Consider the following 22,684-nt stretch of genomic DNA (forward strand, 5'->3'; position numbering starts at 1 on the left):
TTTCTTTGGTGCATGGAGCCCAATAGTTGCAAGTTTGAGTAACTACTGCAGTAAAAATTAACGAACCCAAGTTCGTTGACTTGAATACGCACAAGCAAATAAAAACACAGAAACATGCATTTTCTTCTATTATCTTACTCCGCCCGTTGCATAATCCATGTAGTGCATATTTTGTTTTCAAAAGTCAAACATGTCTACATTTGACAAAGTTTATTGAACAGACTACGCCATATAAAATACTAGATAAATAAAACGTATAAATACACTTCATGATGAATCCAATGATACTAATTTTGGATTTTGGATATCGATATTTTCTTCAATAAACTTGGTCAAACATAGACATGTTTGACTTTCGAACAATCTATCATGCACTACATTGTAGATCGGAGGGAGTATATTAGAAAGGCACAAAACAATATTGATGTTCTCTTCAGGATATTAGATAGTATAAAATACCATGTTAGCCAGGGAAAAGGAAATATATACCCAGGCTGCTTATACCAGTAGATCAAAATTGTAATGGTGCAAATATCATACACCCCCATTTCTCAATGGTTGTTTAGAAAAATACACATCACCAGTAGAAAAGAAAAAAACTACACTTTCCGCTTACGTGTGTTAAGATTGGTATGGTGCTGTTTAACTGGATGTGGAGAAGAACTATCAAAATATATAAAAACAGAAATCCATTTTAATAATTGTCAAACGCTAACCATGACAACGTTATAAAACACTAACATACAAACATATATATATATATATATATATATATATATATATATATATATATATATATATATATATATATATATATATATCTTAGAAACTAACCTTAGTGTGGTGCATTTCCTAACGCAACACTAACATTAGAAGCCACTGTTTCGATGAATAAGGTATTTACATAGGTAGAGGATTGACATAAATCATTTGCCATGCACGCAAATGACTAACCAATAGTTACTTACACAACAGAATAACCACGTTGTTTCAGCAGCATATCACACTATATATCCCGGAAATACACAATGCGAGAGGGAGTGGCCGCTAATAAGCAAGAACAAACAAACAACACAAAGACACGAGTTAAACACCCCGATATTAATATTCAAATATAGTGGTCACATTGAATTTAAGAATCAGCATTTCCATTCATGAACTTTTATTCTCATGAACTCATTATTACGAAGAAAGTCACGGATGAATGTATATCAAAACAATCAGCTTTAAACCCAAAAAGATCCCAGGTGTCAATAATTTTGGCCAATCTACTACTATTAGTTTACTAAATTAAGGTAAATGCATTCAGCGGAATATACACATGTTGCATCCTTTGAAATAGAGCAAGTTCTCTTTTGAGATAATGAAATCGACCAAGTTGAAAGGCAGCATATACAAAGGAACCTCCATGCATTATAATAGTAACACTATTTGACGAAAAAACATGTTATGCTTCAAAGAGAAATTAAGGTATTAAGAAGTTAAAGGCTTAGTACGCATGTGCAATTTTGGAAGTTTACACGACCCATCATCAAATTTATTTAGCCTGCTGTGTAGAATTATTTTTCAAATTCTAACTTCAATATCAAAACTGCCGGCTTATGTACCCCACTACTATTATTGCTAAAAGCCATGCAGACACATGAATTTTCTCATTCACAAACACGAATTATATTTCTTAAAAAGTAAATATACAGATAAAATAACATAATTTGTTAATACTACTACTGTACTCAAATCGTAGCTTTTCACAAGCAGACTTAGAGATTGAAATGAACTGCAATGGTACGTTTGCTAGCACTAACGGATATAATTATTTTGGTAAAAAAAACTTCATCATTTCTTGTGAGATGACTCTAATAAATTTATTAAAAAAACAGAACTGGGTACCCAATGCAATTGCAATCTAAGGTGGTGGAAAAACAAATCAACAAGTTCATGCCATAGATGACGAAAACAAAAATGAGATGAATGAGCCACCAATCAATCATTCCCCCTCATACCTGCTAAGCTCGGAAACATAAAACAAACACCGAAATCAAGCAAAGGGATCATCGCATGGCTCGATCGGTCAGCTCCCAATCAACTGATCATTTGGTCTCAAACTTTCTTGCATTCCTCTCTCCTATATGAGCATACAATGGCTCACTCCCAAATTCTAATATAGTACTAGCCATAAAACTAACAGAACCACGCCATTAACTTAAGGCGAAGGACGCGACATAGTATCTTGGATCCACGAGCTACCAAGTAAAGTCGACTAGGTTTCTAGGGCGCAGCTTTTGAAGAGCAAAGGGAAAACGAGTAGTAAAGCCGAGTGGTCGCACCTTGTGCAAGACAGATAAATAGAAGAGGCTACGTAGTACGTCGTGGTAAAAGTAAATTTAAAGAAGCCTTAGCATCATATATTATTGCTCTGATGAAAGAAGTAGCAGGAAAATCAAGATTGTTAAGAACACTGTCAATTGAAGATCCGGAAAGAAAAAAACAAGCTAGAGCAGTGCAAGAAATCACGCTTAGTTCCCGGGATCCTAACTGTCAGATTTCTAATCATTTGCTCTGACAGGGTATGTCACTGACTGATCGCCTCAGATGCTCCCAAGAAGAGCTAGAAAGGTCTAAATTACGGGGCCTCATTAAGCTAAGCTATAGCTAGGCTCTAGAGAAGGAAGGAGCATCAATTTATGCATCAATTGACAGATCGAAGAAACCAGGGGTTGGGTGGAGGCACGGTGTTACAGCGGGAGGCGCCGTCGACGTGCGTCCGTGCGTCGTCACTGTCTCTGGTAGGGGTGGCCGTGGAAGAAGGGCGTGGTGGCCGGGAACGAGCCGTAGAGCCCGGGCGTCGGGTACGGATCCATCACCACAGCCGATGACACGACGATGTTGTGGTTGTTGCCGCCGCCTGCGTCGCCCGCTTCCGCGCCCGTGCTCGGCGGGGACACGTCGCCGGTCAGGCGGAACTGGTAGTCGCCGCCTCCGCCGCCGCTGCCTCCTGCGGCAGCTTGCAGCTGGGCGTGGGCGTTGCTGGGGCCGACGTCGTGGAGGATTCCCTTGAACACGTGGCCGCCGATGCTGACGGTGGTCTGGTACGCGAGCTCCGCCTCGGCCTGGTCCACCGGCCCGAGACGCACGCATCGGAACACCGCCTCCGAGCTCACCTCCCGCGGGAACCTCTCCGCCACCGTCACCATCTGCTGATCCCCTACACACGCACACACAAAAAGAAAACACAGGTTTTAGCGTCAGATCCGGGAGCATGGAGGCATGGAAGGTGTAGGTTTTGCACCACGTACGTGGTATATAGTACGTACCTGAGGAGGTGGTGGGCGTGGTGGCCGCGAGGCGAGCGCGGGGGCGCTTGGTGAGGTCGCGTGAGGGGCCAGCCCCGCCCGTGGTCGCGGCGGCGGAGGCGGCGAGCGCGGTGAGCTGCTGCTGGCGCTCGCGGCGCTTGGAGGCGGGAACCCAGGTGGACTTGACGTGGGTGGAGCAGGCGAAGCCCCGGGACTTGCAGCAGGTGCGGCAGCGCTGGTGCTGGCAGTCCTTCTTGGCCTGGTTGCCGCAGTCCTGGCAGCTGGTGCCGCCGCCGGTGCCGGCCAGGGCGGCAGCGCGCGCCCCGCGTGAGGAGGAGGAGGAGGCCGCGCCGGCGAGCGACTGCGCGGCGCCTGCGGGGAGGTCATCGGTGGCGAAGCGGATGAGGTTGGGGGCGTAGAAGGGGTGCGTGAGCTGCTGCTGGTCCTGCGGCTGGCCCCATAGCTGGAAGCCGCCCCCGCGCGTGGCGTAGAGGAAGGTGGACGCGTCGGACGGGTGCACGCCGGGCGGCGACGCGGAGCTGTCGCGGCCGCTTCCTCCGGTGCCTAGAGGGAAGCCCGCCATGCGCCCAAATCCATAGGCCGCCGTGCCGATCTCCCTCTATTTCACTCTATCTACAGTCGCTGCCCTGGCCATGCGCTAGCTCGTGTAGGAGTACGCGCTATCTTCCTACCTACGTACTGCGGTATGTCCGGCTGCTGGCCTCGTCGATGGGAAGGGAAGAGAAGAGGATGGGGAGGAGGAGGAGGGTGAGGAGGTGGAGGAGGAGTAAAAGTCCGCGTGGCCGCGGGGGGGGGGGGGGGGGGGGGGGGGTGGGGGGTCGCGTGCGAGTTAAGACGGTGAGGCGACAGAGAGGGCCTGCTACGCCGCCATGGTGCCTGCGCGCACCAAAGCTGCCATTTATTGCCCTGCCTGCTCCCTCCCCTCCCCTTCTCTCTCTCTCTCTCTCTCAAAACAAGCTTGGAGTTTGCAGCACAAGCACAGGCACAGGCGAGGGAGTGAGTGAGTGAGGGGGGTAGGCAGGCACCCAACACGGCAACGCGGCGGGCGGCTGCTGCAGCTGATGTTGCGAGGGAAAAGGGCACAGCACAACAGTGGCGCAATAGAATAAGCATGGCGCGCGGCCCCGGCCGCCGGCCCGGATGGAATGTACCACGAGTAAATGTTTGCCTGCCGCTGCCGCGCCGCGCCCGTATCATTGGCGTGCTCCGGAATCCAGCTGCCCCCACGCCGCGCCATGCCATGCCATGCATGTCCGCTACTCTCACACGCACTAGTCAATGCAATATTCAATTCGGCCCTGTAAAGTTGCACCGGCGGAGGGTCTTTCACCCGCACAGTTGCACCGCAATTTGTTGCTTGGTTGGTTCCAGAACACCGGCGCCACCGTCGGATCGCGCACGGACGGCGGTCGGCGGCGCGCGGGGGCCGGCCGCGGCCGGTCAAGGGCGCCGGAAAACACGGGAGCCAGCCAGCCGCGCGCGCGCCTTTTTCTTTCGAAGCTGCCGTGTCGCATGCAGATGCGGACAGCTTTCCGCGCCCAACGTGGCCCGTTTCCGGGGCTTCACTCCATCGTGATCGCGGTCGTCGTGGTCGTGGCCTCGCGCGGCGCCCTCGATCGATGCCATCCCTGCCCTGCCTCCACTCACGTCGGCTACAGTGCTCTGCATCGGTCAATTCTTGGTCCGTGGCATGGCCCTGCATGGAAACGCGCTGAAACTCGGACGCTTTGGCGCAGAGAGACTGGCGACCGGCGGGCAGAGTCAGAGGATCCCGAGGACGTGGACGCCGGCGGCGGGTCCGGCTCCACCACGCACAGTCCCGGCCGCCTCGCCCGCCGTGTGTGGTATCAAATCATGCGTCGTGGAGTATTACCACGACCAGTTGATTGGTGCTGGGTGGCCTCCATTAGTAGTAGTCGACGCGTTTCCTTCCCGGTTTACCAGCTCCATCTCCGCTTGCGCTCCGGGAGTCAAACAATCTGCAATCTGCGCGTACTAGGGTAATTAACGGACGGAAGGGGCCGACGTCGTTGTCGCCTCACGCGCGGCGCTTAGTTTTACTAGTACTCGTCACCTAGTAGATTTCGTACTGGTGGAGACCGACCGAGAGCGAGAGCGATAGCGATAGGGGGGCATGTGGTGGGGTGTGGTGGTGTGTGTATTCAGCTCCAGTGGACCGGAATGGATCCACGTCTTGCTTGGCCCAGCGGAACGGAAGCAACAGCGACCGGGCGGCGGTGTGCCGTAGTACATGCGGTACTATTGCTGTTGCTGTGTGGAGTACGTAAACCTTTGTGGCTTGCGTGGTCCTCGTCCGGCTCGGGCTCGGGCTGCAGTGCACTGCAGTGACCAACATGCATGCTGCGCCGATCGGTCCAGGTCCAGCGGCTTCACATCACACGTACCTAAAGCCTCTTTGATCACAAAAGGGACTGTGTTCTGGTAGCAAGGGGACTGTTGCGAATTATTAAGGGTCTCGATCAGATCATCATCCGTAGCGCGTCCCGTTTGGGCAGGCGGAGCCGCGCGGGTGCTACTTGGGACTTGCCTTTCTCGGCCGGCCCGGCCACGCGGACAAACGTACTCCACTCCGCTCCACTCCACTCCACATCTTGCTTCTGAGCTCGAGCTCGCCACCAGTTCTGGAGATATTCGATCGAGCTCGCAGCTCGGTTTTAGGCACGAGACCCCGATCGTCTAGCTGGCGCGGATTGTCAAAGCTTGGCCACGTACCACGTGGCCTACTGGAAAAAGGTTTGGTTGGTTCTGGGATCACGGGGATGGATTTTTTTCCCGGTTCCCGTGGAAAAGACAGTGGCCACGTTCTTCCCTGTACCTAGCACGTAGCGCCGATCCTGGGTTTCAGCCCGGCCACCGTCGCGTCTGGTCCCGACGCAGGCACTAGCTGCTGCACAAGTCCGTGCAGCCCGCCCAGCTGCCCAGGCCAGGCCGGATCGAACTGGGACGAGTTTATTGCCTCTAGTGGATCCATCCAGCCCATGCATGAATGCATGCATCATGGAAGAGAAACACCGCCGCCGTACCGTGGGTGATTACTCGCTCGATCGTCGGCAACAGTACCGTGAGTAAAATTTAAATTTAATGCCGGAGAGACACGCATTCAGTTGAGGGCGGAGAAAGGACCGCGCACTTCACAGATGCGTGCGTTGGACATTTGAACGACGGAGTGGTACGTGATGTATAGTAGTACTGTACTAGTACTGGTAGCTTGCAAGATGACAAACTTGAGAGACCGATCAGAATGAGATCCACTACTTCATTCTCGGGTCAGACAACGAGCTTAGCTAGGCGAATGGCGGCTACGTAGCGGGCTAATGCGTAGCTTCTGCTGGTCTTAGGCACGAGTAAGTAGGGCCACGATCGAGTAAAACAAACACGAGGCAGCAAGCGTACGATCCATGACCTGTGGTGAGATCATGCCTCGTCGAGTCCAGTGGGGTGCTGGCTAAGAGCATCTATAGCCGGACCTCTTGTATTCGTCTCAAATGCTTGGACAGACCATTCGATCACTGACTGGTAACAAAAAAACTTAACCGAAACTCTTAAACCGCGGACAAACGCTCGGGTTGGCCGGCACCCCTCATATCCAGCTCAAATATAGGACGGATATGGGGCGGCCTGGGCACGTCCAGTGCGTCCGCCTAATAGGCCCGGCCCACCACCGATCCCATACCTGTCCCACAAAAACCCCAATCCGAACACCTCCCTCCGAACCCTAACTCACTCTTTCTCGCTTCGTCCTTTCCTATCCCTCTCCGATTCTGATCCCATCCACTCCGATGTCCAGCTCCGGCAACTACTCCGTCTCCAAGCTCGACTACGAGAGGAGATGGCCCTCTGCATTACGTTGGAGCAGTCCAGGGTGGAGACCGATGGCAGCTCCGGATCTGGAGCGTCGCCACTGCGCGGACGCCGGAGCTGGACACTCCCAGCCCGCATGCAGCGACACCATGACAGCACAGACCGCACTGCCCCGCGCTGTCTCCTTCCCCCACCGGCTGCTCCCCCATGCAGGAACGGTGAGTGCTAGTGCCCGCGCCGTTGGCCCGCACGCGCACTCCCGAATTGGAGGCGCGCGCCGCGCGCCGCGAGAGGTTGCGTACACGGGAGAGGGATACGGTGGAGCAGTCCGCGCGCCACCGCCGCGGGATGCAGGCGGACCCCGACGAGGACGCGTGGCTACTCGCATGGGTCTACAGCCGGTCCCTCGCGACAGCGGAGACGGACGCTCGCCGCCTCCGAGGGAAGAACTCCAAGGTGCACCGGCTTGCTATCGAGCAGTCGGAGCGTGAGGTCAAGGAGGCAGCGACAGAGAAGGCTTGGGTCACCAAGTCGAAACGGGAGCAAGACAGGGCGGTTTGTTGGATGAAGGGGCTCATCGTCGTCTCCGACTCCGACGACGGCGACGACGAAGACGACGACGACGGCGACAGTTGCATCTCCTCCTCGAACGATCAAGACCCTCCACCAGCCGCGGATGCCTACAGCTGGGCTGGCGACCAGAAGGGCAAAGGCCCGGTGAGGGACTAACCAATGTAATCTAATTTAAACTTCTCTGTCGTTTATGTGAATTATGTGAATTCTGACGATCTTTTGGAGATCCGTTGGTGATCTTTTGGTGATCGGAATGTGCATTTTTATGTCCGTTTCTATGTATGTTCGATGATTTACGTTGGTTAGTTCCACGTTGCATGCTTAGTATGGATATAGCGTACCGGATATGAGATATACGGATGTGTACGACGGGATTTGAAGAGTGCCCGGTCAGTACCCACGGACGCACCCAGCGTTTGAGGGCCTGAATTTGCCCATCACGACTGTAGATGCTCTAAAGTTCTGGCTGGCTGGTCCGCGAGATCCAGGGATCGGGGTGTCGAGCATCTCCAACAGCATGTGTATATTATGTTTATATATTTATGTAGGTAATGGTCTACAAAGAATTCACTCATATACACGTTCAGTTTTGTAGCAGAATATCTATATATAGTGTCTATATTCTAGTATGTCATATATTTTTAACACTATCTTGTAACAACCATTTCAATAGTAATTCAATCGATTTATAATTGCAGTGGCACTGCCAACTCTTGCTCCCCATCTGAACTATCGGGCACTCGTGCTATTACATCGAAGCTCAACATGTTGAGAAAATTCTCGTCGGCTTCCATCAGCAAAGAAATCAACACAACTTTGATATAGTACTACATCATGTAGCCTACCTAGCAGCACCAATATCAAAGAAAATTCTGTAAATAAGTAGCACTAGCAACATCTCTAATCACGACAATAAACCTTTATCTCATTTAATCTGCACACAACCGACAAGTATTATATGGTAGAGACATTCAGTAGCAGCCAAAAAATTAGTAACAAAATCCTCTATCTCATTCTTATATATATCAGCACCTCAGCAGGAGCAACATTCTGTATTAGCATCTCTGCGTGCATGGAGGGCATCAACTTGGCAGTCCAGTGAACGCAGCTGCCAATTGATGTGGAAATGGATTGCCTGGTTGCTCTCCGGATGATTACAGCACCCGCCACGGGCCGATCTCGTTACTCTATGATCGTTGATCAAATTAGAAGGTTAATGAGGGAAGGGAGAGACTTTAAACTTACTCATGTTGTTCGTGAACAAAATGGCGTCAGCCATTATCTAGCTACTTTTGGCTGACTAGAGGAGCGCACTGTTGTGTGGCTCAACTCTGGGCCTCGCCTATGTATGCTGGACCTATCATTCGGCTGATCAATAAAAAACCTTTCCAACCGCATTAGTTTTTTAGGATTTTGGATTGTTCATGGTTATGCCTTTGGCGGTGGCGATGGTGGCGCCGATTAATAAATCTTTAGATCCTTCCTCAATGATGCGATCTGCTTTTAGGGTGGATTTAGAAACCAGACTGTTCAAGTAAGGATGGTGCGACGGCGGCAGCATCCTCGCGGTGGACCTGTGTCCTCGGGCTCCGCCGTTGCAACGACGTTTGCTCCAGCGCCGGCGTGGAGTTTGGAAAGTAGTTCAGGAGCGGATGCACATTACGGTCTGCATCAACGGCATCTGAAAGATAATGGATCTAGGTTTGTGGTTCGTGGCAGGCAGGTATGGTTTCGCCCTCCAACATCTTAGTTGGGCGGGGGTGTCAAATCTGGAGTTCGATGACGTATTCGAGGTGTTGCCTCGATCTGATTCGTTCAACGGCAACGGCTTCACCTTTATTGGGGAGCCACCTTGGAGGTCCGCAAAGCTGCATATTAGCGATGGAGCCACGTTGAACTCGGGTGTGGAGGGTGATCCGTCATTTTCTCCTTTGGTGGCTGCTATGGTGGTGTCAGAGGCAGGTGACGGGCGTTGGTGTCAAGCTCAGAGGATTCTTCAGTCTTGTTTGTAATTTTACTTCTTGGTTGGTGTTCCTATGTGCAAAGGCTAGCATTTTGCTGTCTTTTTAGTTTTATCAGGTCAGTATGTACGTGGCATGTACTATGATCCTTATGATATAAATGAGACAAATATTATCATGCAAAAAAAACATCTTGTATTAGCAGCAGCATATTCAGTAGCACCATACCCAAGCCTCTATTCCAGGCAAGGTTTTTGCCCCAACATTCATCCACTTAGATGAAAGTGACCCATGGTGAATTTTGGGCTTGGCACATGGTATTATTTTGGTAAATGGCTGTGTACAAACGCTTTGTGGATTCGGCGTTTAGTTTCAAATTTTTTGAACTTGTGTGCTGAATTCTTGGGGTGCAGTTGGGTGCGGTTAGCGATTTTGCCGCTCTATGTTGAAAAACGGTGCCGCTTCCATCACCTGATTTGGAGGGTTCTTGCGTTTTTTGATCGGTGCCGCTTTCATGTTTCGATCTAGAGTCTGCTTTTTGTTTTTGGTTTGCGCCGATGTAGTCGTTTGATCTCGAAACCTCGCCACATACCACCATCGCTTACGTCCTGGGGGTTATAAATAGATCGTCCTTCTTCTCATATCATTGTGCTAGGTTTTCTTTGGGTTAGCATATACTGTTTCTATGGTATATCCTTCTTCCTGTCGTAATGGACCGCGGCGTCCTGCTCGGCCTCCTCCATCGCGGAGAGCTCTGGTTGGCCGGTGTGGTGGTTCGGGTTGTCTTGCTGCGTCGGCCGTTGTCTCGGCTCGGCCCGTATGTATGGAGCATGCTTCGTCCTCTGATGATCGGCCGTGGGCGCCACCGCGCCCTAGCTGTCGGCAACTCGCTGCTGCTGCCCCAGGCCTCCTAATCTCCCTTGACCTTCTTTGTGGTGCTGGTGGGCCTGGTGAGGATCAGCCACAACTTCGGCTCCGGCATCGCCCTGAGTCCGTCCAACTGGCCGTCTGCGGCCGACGGTGACTACGTCGAAGATGTTGTCGATTGGTTACCGGCTGCACGGAAACCGGGTGTCCCGGCGATCGGCGCTTGCGTATCCCCTTGGCGGGGCCATGGTCTCCGCTCGGACGTAGTAGGACGCCCTGTTCAGGGAGCATAGATCCTGCGGCAACAACCTCTACGACAACGACGACGGCATCACCACCGTCGGATAACGATCACTTGCCAGTGCGAGCGGTGTGACAGTGGCGAGGGCGGATGCTCCTGGTGCAGCAGACAACAGGTTGCTCTGTGGCGCCGACAAGGGGTTAGGTTGCAGCGTCGGGGCGGAGGGGAGGCGGTGCAGCAGACAGTAGGATGGTCTCGAAGGCGGCCACACTGCGCAGGAGCGACTGGAGCCGGAGTGGTCCGTTGTTAGCCAGGATCGGCTGTTGCTGATGATGCTGCGAGCATGTGGATGAGTACGTGGATCTCAACATGAAACGTCCATCAGCAAGGCACGACCTGGCGTTGCGCACTGCACTGCTATGTGATGCTGTTGAACATGAAGTGCACTCAAACCGCGATGCATGCCATCCGCGTTGTATCCCCTTGCATGGTCCGACGAGGTTTCGCGTACGTCCAGGTTCGTGTGATCATCTCTCTCTCTCTCTCATATTTTTTGTGCAGCTCAACAGCGAGGGAGATTTGCATGTGGTCAAAATTCTGGTGCTATCATTGCTATGTAATAAGACAAGGTTTCTCCTGATCCTCTTTCTTCTTGATAATCCATATAGGGATTGCTTCTGTCGATTATTTTGAAGCCTTTTCTTGTAGACTAAAGGTTCATAGATGACCACTAACTCATTGGTGTTATTTAGCTTCAGTTTCATTTTGTGCTCTTAAGGTATAGTATCCCTTCCATCATTGCTGCAAACATTTACTATCTATCCTTGGTGCAGGAATTTGCAACCGTTAAACCCACGGTGGTTCTGATGTGGGATATATTTTTCATGGTCCCGTGTCATTTGCTGCATCTGCTGTTAATCTGATGATATGGTTTTTGGGATGATCATGATTTACTCCCTTCTAATATTTGTTCTATGCAAGCATCAAGACTAAATAATATGGGTTTACCCCCTTATCATATTTGTTGTATGTAGGCATCAATACTAGAGATATGGTTTTAACCCCTTCTCATATATATTTTTTTGAACGATCCCTTCTCATATTTATTGTATGGATGCATCAAGCTATGATGAATTTGGATGACATACTATTAACTTACATAATAAGACCCTTACGGGGTGAAAAGCCGGAAGCAATTGCAAGGCATTAACAATCTGTTTTTCTTACTAAAGCTGGACAACTGCCCCATATACAAGCTCTATCATGTTAACTACTGATGTGAACTTCCTCAGCTGTCATTTCATTACAAACACAAAACCAATGGGCGGTCAAACAAGGATGCCTTGAATTACCAAGGAATCAGAAATTTATCATGCAATATCAATATGTATTCTCTTTATGTACAATTAATGTACTGACTCTTTTCATTCAATAAAATTTTTCTTTATGAAAGATTATAGCATTTGTACCAATATAATTTTTTTACATACACCATAATTGGTATATGAAGTTTAATATTATTGTATATAGAATTTCTTACATAAAGTATCAATAGGCGCAGCGTGCCACCGCACGGGCATGAAAATTCAACATGGCTCGCTAGCAAGTAAGTATCCAACATAATGAATTTGCAAGACAAACAATGATCTTGGCGATAATATGCAATGATTTCTCCGATGTGGCACTTCTTCGCATGTACCCTAACGACCTCAGAGAGATAATCCCATCATTACATACAAAGGAGCTAAGACACCCGTTGGACAGGTAGAGGAATTTGCAAAAGCTCTTGACTACTTCATTACAAACTATTTTACAAGGGGCTACACTAGGATGATTTAACTCAACTAGGCCATCCGCAATCATTTACTTTCATGCAGTTGCATCATTGTATATGGTATGTTTCATAGAACGGTCTCTATAATGTGCCAATAAGTAGACCTTATTAGTAGCGTGTACACTTCCGTTCATCAGTATTTATCATATGTGACTCCAATAAATGTACTCACTTTTCACCTTTTAGAATTTTTTCTGCGTTTTAGTTATGCGATTCTGTCATTAAAAATATAACAATGACCTTTACAATCCGTATAAATATAATGCATCACCAGACGCGGCGTGCCATCGCACGGGCTATGCTAATATTCACTAGGGAGCACACACATGTATATCGCTGGCTCGGGCTGAGACCAGTCAATTAGAGAAAAACAACACAAGAGCCGGCCACAATTGCTCAAGCCGCCACCGCATTTGGGCCAGAACCGGCCCGCGCGCCTACCGCCGGTGCCGCAGCTCCGCTCCGCCTGCCTCAATGTATCAGGCACGGCTGTGCGCGCCGGCCGCCGGATTCCGCACGAATGCCAGCGGTGACGCTCCGATCCAGGCTAGCAGCCGCGAAAAAGGCCATACTTCTCAGGAAAGAAATTATTGAATTAAGTATATTGTAGATGGGCATTGGCCCAGGTAAGACAATAATTTCTAAGGCTTGTATAGGGGAGCAACTAGTTAACGAGCGTTTTTTCGGGAGCCTTACAACGATCAACGTCATTTGACGCATTCTCAGCCATTTGTCATGTGTTCTGGGCGCTCCCTTTGAAATTTTATTTTATTTTCTCGCACTCGTTTTCGGCTTTTTAAACGGGTTTTTTCCGGATTTTTTTGACGTTTTGGTTTTTCACCGGTCTTCCTTAGCTTTCCAATAAAAAAAATTGCTCGAAAAAACAGTTAATATGTACTCAAGTTTAATATGTTTTTTCCCTTTGTTAACTATTATACGATGTTCTAACTTTTTTATGAATCGGATGTATATAGATGTGTTTTAGTGTGTTTGTTCACTAATTTTATTCCGTATGAACTTCATATTGAAATATTCAAAGCATCTTATAATTCAGAAGACATTAACTGTTGGAAAACGTTGCATGCAAAACAAAAAAATTCTACGAACATGCAATGATCTATCCATGGAGATGCATAGCAACGAGGGGGAGAATGTGTCTACGTACCCTCGTGGACCGAAAGCGGAAGCATTTAACAACGCGGTTGATGTAGTCGAACTTCTTCTAACTCCGACCGATCAAGTACCGAACGTACGACACCTCCGAGTTCTGCACACGTTCAGCTCGGTGACGTTCCTCGCCTTCTTGATCCAACAAGGTGTCGAGGTAGTAGATGAGTTCCGTCAGCACAACGGCGTGATGACGATGATGGTGAAGTGATCCGCGCAGGGCTTCTCCTAAGCACCGCGAGAATATGACTGGGGGTGTAAATAACAGTGGAGAGGGACGCTGCACACGGCTAACAATTGATGTTGTGTGTTATAGGCGCCCCCTCCCTCATATATATAGGTGGGAGGGGAGGAGAGGCAGCCATGGGGCGCCCCAAGTAGGATCTGAATCCTACTTGGGGTTTCCCCACCAAAGAAGAAAGGGAAGGGGGAAGAGAGAAAGGAAGGGGGAGGGGGGGGGGGGGCGAACCCGCCTTTTTCATTCTCCTATTCGGCCAGCTACCATAGGGGGGGCACCATCCCTTGTGGGCTGGTGTGTGTTGGGGAACGTAGTAATTTCAAAAAAATTCCTACGCACACGCAAGATCATGGTGATGCATAGCAACAAGAGGGGAGAGTGTTGTCTACGTACCCTCGTAGATCGAAAGCGGAAGCGTTAGCACAACGCGGTTGATGTAGTCGTACGTCTTCACGATCCGACCGATCCAAGTACCGAACACACGACACCTCCGAGTTCAGCACACGTTCAGCTCGATGACGTCCCGTGAACTCCAATCCAGTAGAGCTTCACGGGAGAGTTCCGTCAGCACGACGGCGTGGTTACGATGATGATGTTCTACCGTCGCAGGGCTTCGCCTAAGCACCGCTACGATATGATCGAGGTGGATTATGGTGGAAGGGGGCACCGCACACGGCTAAGAGATCAAGAGATCAATTGTTGTGTCTATGGGGTGCCCCCTGGCCACGTATATAAAGGAGTGGAGGAGGAGGGGGCCGGCCAAGAGGAGGAGGCGCGCCCAAGGGGGGCAATCCTACTCCAAGTAGGTTTTGCCCCCCTTTCCTATTCCAACTAGGAGAAGGGGGAAGGAGGAGGTGGAGAGAAGGAAGAAGAAGGGGGGCCGCGCCCCCTTCCCTTTCCCAATTCGGATTGGGGCAAGGGGGGCTGCGCGCCACCTCCTGCTGCCTCTCCTCTTCCACTACTTTGGGCCCATGATGCCCAATAACCCCCGGGGGATTCCGGTAACCCCCCGGTACTCCGGTAAAATCCCGATTTCATCCGGAACACTTTCGATGTCCGAATATAGTCGTCCAATATATCAATCTTCACGTCTCGACTATTTCGAGACTCCTCGTCATGTCCGTGATCACATCCAGGACTCCGAACAACCTTCGGTACATCAAAACTCATAAACTCATAATATAACCGGCATCGAAACGTTAAGCGTGCGGACCCTACGGGTTCGAGAACTATGTAGACATGACCGGGACACGTCTCCGGTCAATAACCAATAGCGGAACCTGGATGCTCATATTGGCTCCTACATATTCTACGAAGATCTTTATCGGTCAAACCGCAGAACAACCTACGTTGTTCCCTTTGTCATCGGTATGTTACTTGCCCGAGATTCGATCGTCGGTATCTCAATACCTAGTTCAATCTCATTACCGGCAAGTCTCTTTACTCTTTCCGTAATACATCATCCCGCAACTAACTCATTAGTTGCAATGCTTGCAAGGCTTATAGTGATGTGCATTACCGAGTGGGCCCAGAGACACCTCTCCGACAATCAGAGTGACAAATCCTAATCTCGAAATACGCCAACCCAACATCTACCTTTGGAGACACCTGTAATGCTCCTTTATAATCACCCAGTTACGTTGTGACGTTTGGTAGCACCCAAAATGTTCCTTCGGCAAACGGGAGTTGCATAATCTCATAGTCATAGGAACATGTATAAGTCATGAAGAAAGCAATAGCAACATACTAAACGATCGGGTGCTAAGCTAATGGAATGGGTCATGTCAATCAGATCATTCAACTAATGATGTGACCTCGTTAATCAAATGACAACTCTTTGTTCATGGTCAGAAAACATAACCATCCTTGATTAACGAGCTAGTCAAGTAGAGGCATACTAGTGACACTTTGTTTGTCTATGTATTCACACATGTATTATGTTTCCGGTTAATACAATTCTAGCATGAATAATAAACATTTATCATGATTATAAGGAAATAAATAATAACTTTATTATTGCCTCTAGGGCATATTTCCTTCAGTCTCCCACTTGCACTAGAGTCAATAATCTAGATTACACTGTAATGATTCTAACACCCATGGAGCCTTGGTGCTGATCATGTTTTGCTCGTGGAAGAGGCTTAGTCAACGGGTCTGCAACATTCAGATCCGTATGTATCTTGCAAATCTCTATGTCTCCCACCTCGACTAGATCCCGGATCGAGTTGAAGCGTCTCTTGATGTGTTTGGTCCTTTTGTGAAGTCTGGATTCCTTTGCCAAGGCAATTGCACCAGTATTGTCACAAAAGATTTTCATTGGACCCGATGCATTAGGTATGACACCTAGATCGGATATGAACTCCTTCATCCAGACTCCTTCGTTCGCTGCTTCCGAAGCAGCTATGTACTCCGCTTCACATGTAGATCCCGCTACGACGCTTTGTTTAGAACTGCACCAACTGACAGCTCCACCGTTTAATATAAACACGTATCCGGTTTGCGATTTAGAATCGTCCGGATCAGTGTCAAAGCTTGCATCAACGTAACCTTTTACGGTGAGCTCTTTGTCACCTCCATATACGAGAAACATATCCTTAGTCCTTTTCAGGTATTTCAGGATGTTCTTGACCGCTGTCCAGTGATCCACTCCTGGATTACTTTGGTACCTCCCTGCTAAACTTATAGCAAGGCACACATCAGGTCTGGTACACAGCATTGCATACATGATAGATCCTATAGCTGATGCATAGGGAACATCTTTCATATTCTCTCTATCTTCTGCAGTGGTCGGGCATTGAGTCTTACTCAACTTCACACCTTGTAACACAGGCAAGAACCCTTTCTTTGCTTGATCCATTTTGAACTTCTTCAAAATTTTGTCAAGGTATGTGCTTTGTGGAAGTCCAATTAAGCGTCTTGATCTATCTCTATAGATCTTAATGCCTAATATGTAAGCAGCTTCACCGAGGTCTTTCATTGAAAAACTTTTATTCAAGTATCCCTTTATGCTATCCAGAAATTCTATATCATTTCAATCAGCAATATGTCATCCACATATAATATCAGAAATGCTACAGAGCTCCCACTCACTTTCTTGTAAATACAGGCTTCTCCAAAAGTCTGTATAAAACCAAATGCTTTGATCACACTATCAAAACGTTTATTCCAACTCCGAGAGGCTTGCACCAGTCCATAAATGGATCGCTGGAGCTTGCACACTTTGTTAGCTCCCTTTGGATCGACAAAACCTTCCGGTTGCATCATATACAACTCTTCTTCCAGAAATCCATTCAGGAATGCAGTTTTGACATCCATCTGCCAAATTTCATAATCATAAAATGCGGCAATCGCTAACATGATTCGGACGGACTTAAGCATCGCTACGGGTGAGAAGGTCTCATCATAGTCAATCCCTTGAACTTGCCGAAAACCTTTTGCGACAAGTCGAGCTTTGTAGACAGTAACATTACCATCAGCGTCAGTCTTCTTCTTAAAGATCCATTTATTCTCAATTGCTTGCCGATCATCGGGCAAGTCAACCAAAGTCCATACTTTGTTCTCATACATGGATCCCATCTCAGATTTCATGGCTTCAAGCCACTTTGCGGAATCTGGGCTCACCATCGCTTCTTCATAGTTCGTAGGTTCATCATGATCTAGTAGCATGACTTCCAGAACAGGATTACCGTACCACTCTGGTGCGGATCTTACTCTGGTTGATCTATGAGGTTCAGTAGTATCTTGATCTGAAGTTTCATGATCATTATCATTGGCTTCCTCACTAACTGGTGTAGGTGTCACTGAAACAGTTTTCTGTGATGAACTACTTTCCAGTAAGGGAGTAGGTACAGTTACCTCGTCAAGTTCTACTTTCCTCCCACTCACTTCTTTCGAGAGAAACTCCTTCTCTAGAAAGGATCCATTCTTAGCAACGAATGTCTTGCCTTCGGATCTGTGATAGAAGGTGTACCCAACAGTTTCCTTTGGGTATCCTATGAAGACACATTTCTCCGATTTGGGTTCGAGCTTATCAGGTTGAAGCTTTTTCACATAAGCATCGCAGCCCCAAACTTTAAGAAACGACAACTTTGGTTTCTTGCCAAACCACAGTTCATAAGGCGTCGTCTCAACGGATTTTGATGGTGCCCTATTTAACGTGAATGCAGCCGTCTCTAGAGCATAACCCCAAAACGATAGCGGTAAATCAGTAAGAGACATCATAGATCGCACCATATCTAGTAATGTACGATTACGGCGTTCGGACACACCATTACGCTGTGGTGTTCCGGGTGGCGTGAGTTGCGAAACTATTCCACAGTTTTTCAAATGTACACCAAACTCGTAACTCAAATATTCTCCTCCACGATCAGATTGTAGAAACTTTATTTTCTTGTTATGATGATTTTCAACTTCACTCTGAAATTCTTTGAACTTTTCAAATGTTTCAGACTTATGTTTCATTAAGTAGATATATCCATATCTGCTTAAATCATCTTTGAAGGTGAGAAAATAACGATATCCGCCACGAGCCTCAATATTCATCGGACCACATACATCGGTATGTATGATTTCCAACAAATCTGTTGCTCTCTCCATAGTACCGGAGAACGGTGTTTTAGTCATCTTGCCCATGAGGCACGGTTCGCAAGTACCAAGTGATTCATAATCAAGTGGTTCCAAAAGTCCATCAGTATGGAGTTTCTTCATGCGCTTTACACCGATATGACCTAAACGACAGTGCCACAAATAAGTTGCACTTTCATTATCAACTCTGCATCTTTTGGTTTCAACATTATGAATATGTGTATTACTACTATCGAGATTCAATAAAAATAGACCACTCTTCAAGGGTGCATGACCATAAAAGATATTACTCATATAAATAGAACAACCATTATTCTCTAATTTAAATGAATAACCGTCTCGCATTAAACAAGATCCAGATATAATGTTCATGCTCAACGCTGGCACCAAATAACAATTATTTAGGTCTAATATTAATCCCGAAGGTAGATGTAGAGGTAGCGTGCCGACCGCGATCACATCGACTTTGGAACCGTTTCCCACGCGCATCGTCACCTCGTCCTTTGCCAGTGCCCGCTTATTCCGTAGTCCCTGTTTCGAGTTGCAAATATTAGCAACAGAACTAGTATCAAATACACAGGTGCTACTGCGAGCTCTAGTAAGGTACACATCAATAACATGTATATCACATAGACCTTTGTTCACCTTGCCATCCTTCTTAGCCGCCAAATACTTGGGGCAGTTCCGCTTCCAGTGACCAGTCTGCTTGCAGTAGAAGCACTCAGTTTCAGGCTTAGGTCCAGACTTGGGTTTCTTCTCCTGAGCAGCAACTTGCTTGCCGTTCTTCTTGAAGTTCCCCTTCTTCTTCCCTTTGCCCTTTTTCTTGAAACTAGTGGTCTTGTTAACCATCAACATTTGATGCTCCTTCTTGATTTCTACCTCCGCAGCTTTCAGCATTGCGAAGAGCTCGGGAATAGTCTTGTTCATCCCTTGCATATTATAGTTCATCACGAAGCTCTTGTAGCTTGGTGGCAGTGATTGGAGAATTCTGTCAATGACGCAATCATCCAGAAGATTAACTCCCAATTGAATCAAGTGATTATTATACCCAGACATTTTGAGTATATGCTCACTGACAGAACTGTTCTCCTCCATCTTGCAGCTATAGAACTTATTGGAGACTTCATATCTCTCAATCCGGGCATTTGCTTGAAATATTAACTTCAACTCCTGGAACATCTCATATGCTCCATGACGTTCAAAACGCCGTTGAAGTCCCGATTCTAAGCCGTAAAGCATGGCACACTGAACTATCGAGTAGTCATCAGCTTTGCTCTGCCAGACGTTCATAACATCTGGTGTTGCTCCAGCAGCAGGCCTGGCACCCAACGGTGCTTCCAGGACGTAATTCTTCTGAGCAGCAATGAGGATAATCCTCAAGTTACGGACCCAGTCCGTGTAAGTGCTACCATCATCTTTCAACTTTGCTTTCTCAAGGAACGCATTAAAATTCAATGGAACAACATCACGAGCCATCTATCTACAATCAACATAAACAAGGAAGATACTATCAGGGACTAAGTTCATGATAAATTTAAGTTCAATTAATCATATTACTAAAGAACTCCCACTTAGATAGACATCCCTCTAATGTTCTAAGTGATTACGTGATCCAAATCAACTAAACCATAACCGATCATCACGTGAGATGGAGTAGTTTTCAATGGTGAACATCGTTTATGTTGATCATATCTACTATATGATTCACGCTCGACCTTTCGGTCTCCGTGTTCCGAGGCCATATCTGCATATGCTAGGCTCGTCAAGTTTAACCTGAGTATTCTGCTTGTGCAAAAACTGGCTTGCACCCGTTGTAGATGGACGTAGAGCTTATCACACCCGATCATCACGTGGTGTCTGGGCACGACGAACTTTGGCAACGGTGCATACTCAGGGAGAACACTTCTTGATAATTTAGTGAGAGATCATCCTATAATGCTACCGTCAATCAAAGCAAGATAAGATGCATAAAAAGATAAACATCACATGCAATCAATTTAAGTGATATGATATGGCCATCATCATCTTGTGCTTGTGATCTCCATCTCCGAAGCACCGTCATGATCACCATCGTCACCGGCGCGGCACCTTGATCTCCATTGTAGCATCGTTGTCGTCTCGCCAATCTTATGCTTCCACGACTATCACTACCGTTTAGTAATAAAGTAAAGCATTACATCGCGATTGCATTGCATACAATAAAGCGACAACCATATGGCTCCTGCCAGTTGCCGATAACTCGGTTACAAAACATGATCATCTCATACAATAAAATTCAGCATCATGCCTTGACCATATCACATCACAACATGCCCTGCAAAAACAAGTTAGACGTCCTCTACTTTGTTGTTGCAAGTTTTACGTGGCTGCTACGGTCTTAAGTAAGAACCAATCTCACCTACGCATCAAAACCACAATGATAGTTTGTCAAATAGACTCCGTTTTAACTTTTGCAAGGACCGGGCGTAGCCACACTCGGTTCAACTAAAGTTGGAGAGACAGTCGCCCGCAAGCCATCTATGTGCAAAGCACGTCGAGGGAACCGGTCTCGCGTAAGCGTACGCGTAAGGTTGGTCCGGGTCGTCTCGTCCAACAATGCCGCCGAACCAAAGTATGACATGCTGGTAGGCAGTATGACTTATATCGCCCACAACTCACTTGTGTTCTACTCGTGCATATAACATCAACATAAATAACCTAGGCTCTGATACCACTGTTGGGTTTCGTAGTAATTTCAAAAAATTTCCTACGCACACGCAAGATCATGTGATGCATAGCAACGAGAGGGGAGAGTATGATCTACGTACCCTTGTAGATCAACAACGGAAGCGTTGACACAACGTAGAGGAAGTAGTCGTACGTCTTCCCGATCCGACCGATCCAAGCACCGTTACTCCGGCACCTCCGAGTTCTTAGCACACGTACAGCTCGATGACGATCCCCGGGCTCCGATCCAGCAAAGCTTCGGGGAGGAGTTCCGCCAGCACGACGGCGTGGTGACGATCTTGATGTTCTACTGTCGCAGGGCTTCGCCTAAGCACCGCTACAATATGACCGAGGTGGAATATGGTGGCAGGGGGCACCGCACACGGCTAAGGAACGATCACGTGGATCAACTTGTGTGTTTCTGGGGTGCCTCTGCCTCAGTATATAAAGGAGCCAAGGGGGAGGGGGGCGCCGGCCAAGGAGGAGGGCGCAGGAGGAGTCCTACTCCTTCCGGGAGTAGGACTCCCCCCCAATCCTATTCCATCTAGGATTCCCAAGGGGGGAAAGAGAGAGAGGGGGGCCGGCCACCTTCTCCTAGTCCTAATAGGACTAGGGGAGGGGGGAGGTGCGCAGCCACCTTGGGCTGCCCCTTTCTCCTTTCCACTAAGGCCCATGAAGGCCCATATGGCTCCCGGGGGGTTCCGGTAACCTCCCGGTAACCCGGTAAAATCCCGATTTCACCCGGAACACTTCCGATATCCAAACATAAGCTTCCAATATATCAATCTTTACGTCTCGACTATTTCGAGACTCCTCGTCATGTCCGTGATCACATCCGGGACTCCGAACAACCTTCGGTACATCAAAATGCATAAACTCATAATATAACTGTCATCGTAACCTTAAGCGTGCGGACCCTACGGGTTCGAGAACAATGTAGACATGACCGAGACACGTCTCCGGTCAATAACCAATAGCGGGACCTGGATGCCCATATTGGCTCCTACATATTCTACGAAGATCTTTATCGGTCAGACCGCATAACAACATACGTTGTTCCCTTTGTCATCGGTATGTTACTTGCCCGAGATTCGATCGTCGGTATCCAATACCTAGTTCAATCTCGTTACCGGCAAGTCTCTTTACTCGTTCCGTAATACATCATCTCACAACTAACATATTAGTTGTAATGCTTGCAAGGCTTATGTGATGTGTATTACCGAGAGGGCCCAGAGATACCTCTCCGACAATCGGAGTGACAAATCCTAATCTCGAAATATGCCAACCCAACATCTACCTTTGGAGACACCTGTAATGCTCCTTTATAATCACCCAGTTACGTTGTGACGTTTGGTAGCACCCAAAGTGTTCCTCCGG

The 22,684-nt window shown here is 48.0% G+C and overlaps 1 protein-coding gene across 1 annotated transcript; it reads right to left on the reverse strand.

Annotated features, from left to right (window-relative positions):
• Window positions 1-2,383: 2,383 nt before the first annotated feature.
• Window positions 2,384-4,112, reverse strand: LOC147972372 (protein SHORT INTERNODES 1-like). Its single transcript, XM_087521424.1, has 2 exons — window positions 3,315-4,112; window positions 2,384-3,205 (listed from the first exon to the last, which is right to left on the reverse strand). Exons 1-2 carry the CDS (start codon window positions 3,874-3,876, stop codon window positions 2,775-2,777), a joined length of 993 nt encoding a protein of 330 aa, XP_087377550.1. The 5' UTR covers window positions 3,877-4,112; the 3' UTR covers window positions 2,384-2,774.
• Between the last annotated feature and the right edge of the window lie 18,572 nt (window positions 4,113-22,684).

Source organism: Triticum urartu, chromosome 5A (genome assembly GCF_056163025.1).
Source record: "Triticum urartu cultivar PI428250 chromosome 5A, HENAU_Tu73, whole genome shotgun sequence".
NCBI classification, from domain to species: Eukaryota; Viridiplantae; Streptophyta; class Magnoliopsida; order Poales; family Poaceae; genus Triticum; species Triticum urartu.

Bases quoted from the DNA above. Each gene is read 5' to 3' on its own strand.
- LOC147972372 (XM_087521424.1), bottom strand. From the start codon at position 3,876: ATGGCGGGCTTCCCTCTAGGCACCGGAGGAAGCGGCCGCGACAGCTCC. The intron at 3,206-3,314 runs GTACGTACTATA...GTGCGTGTGTAG, and splicing joins CACGCCCACCACCTCCTCAG to GGGATCAGCAGATGGTGACG.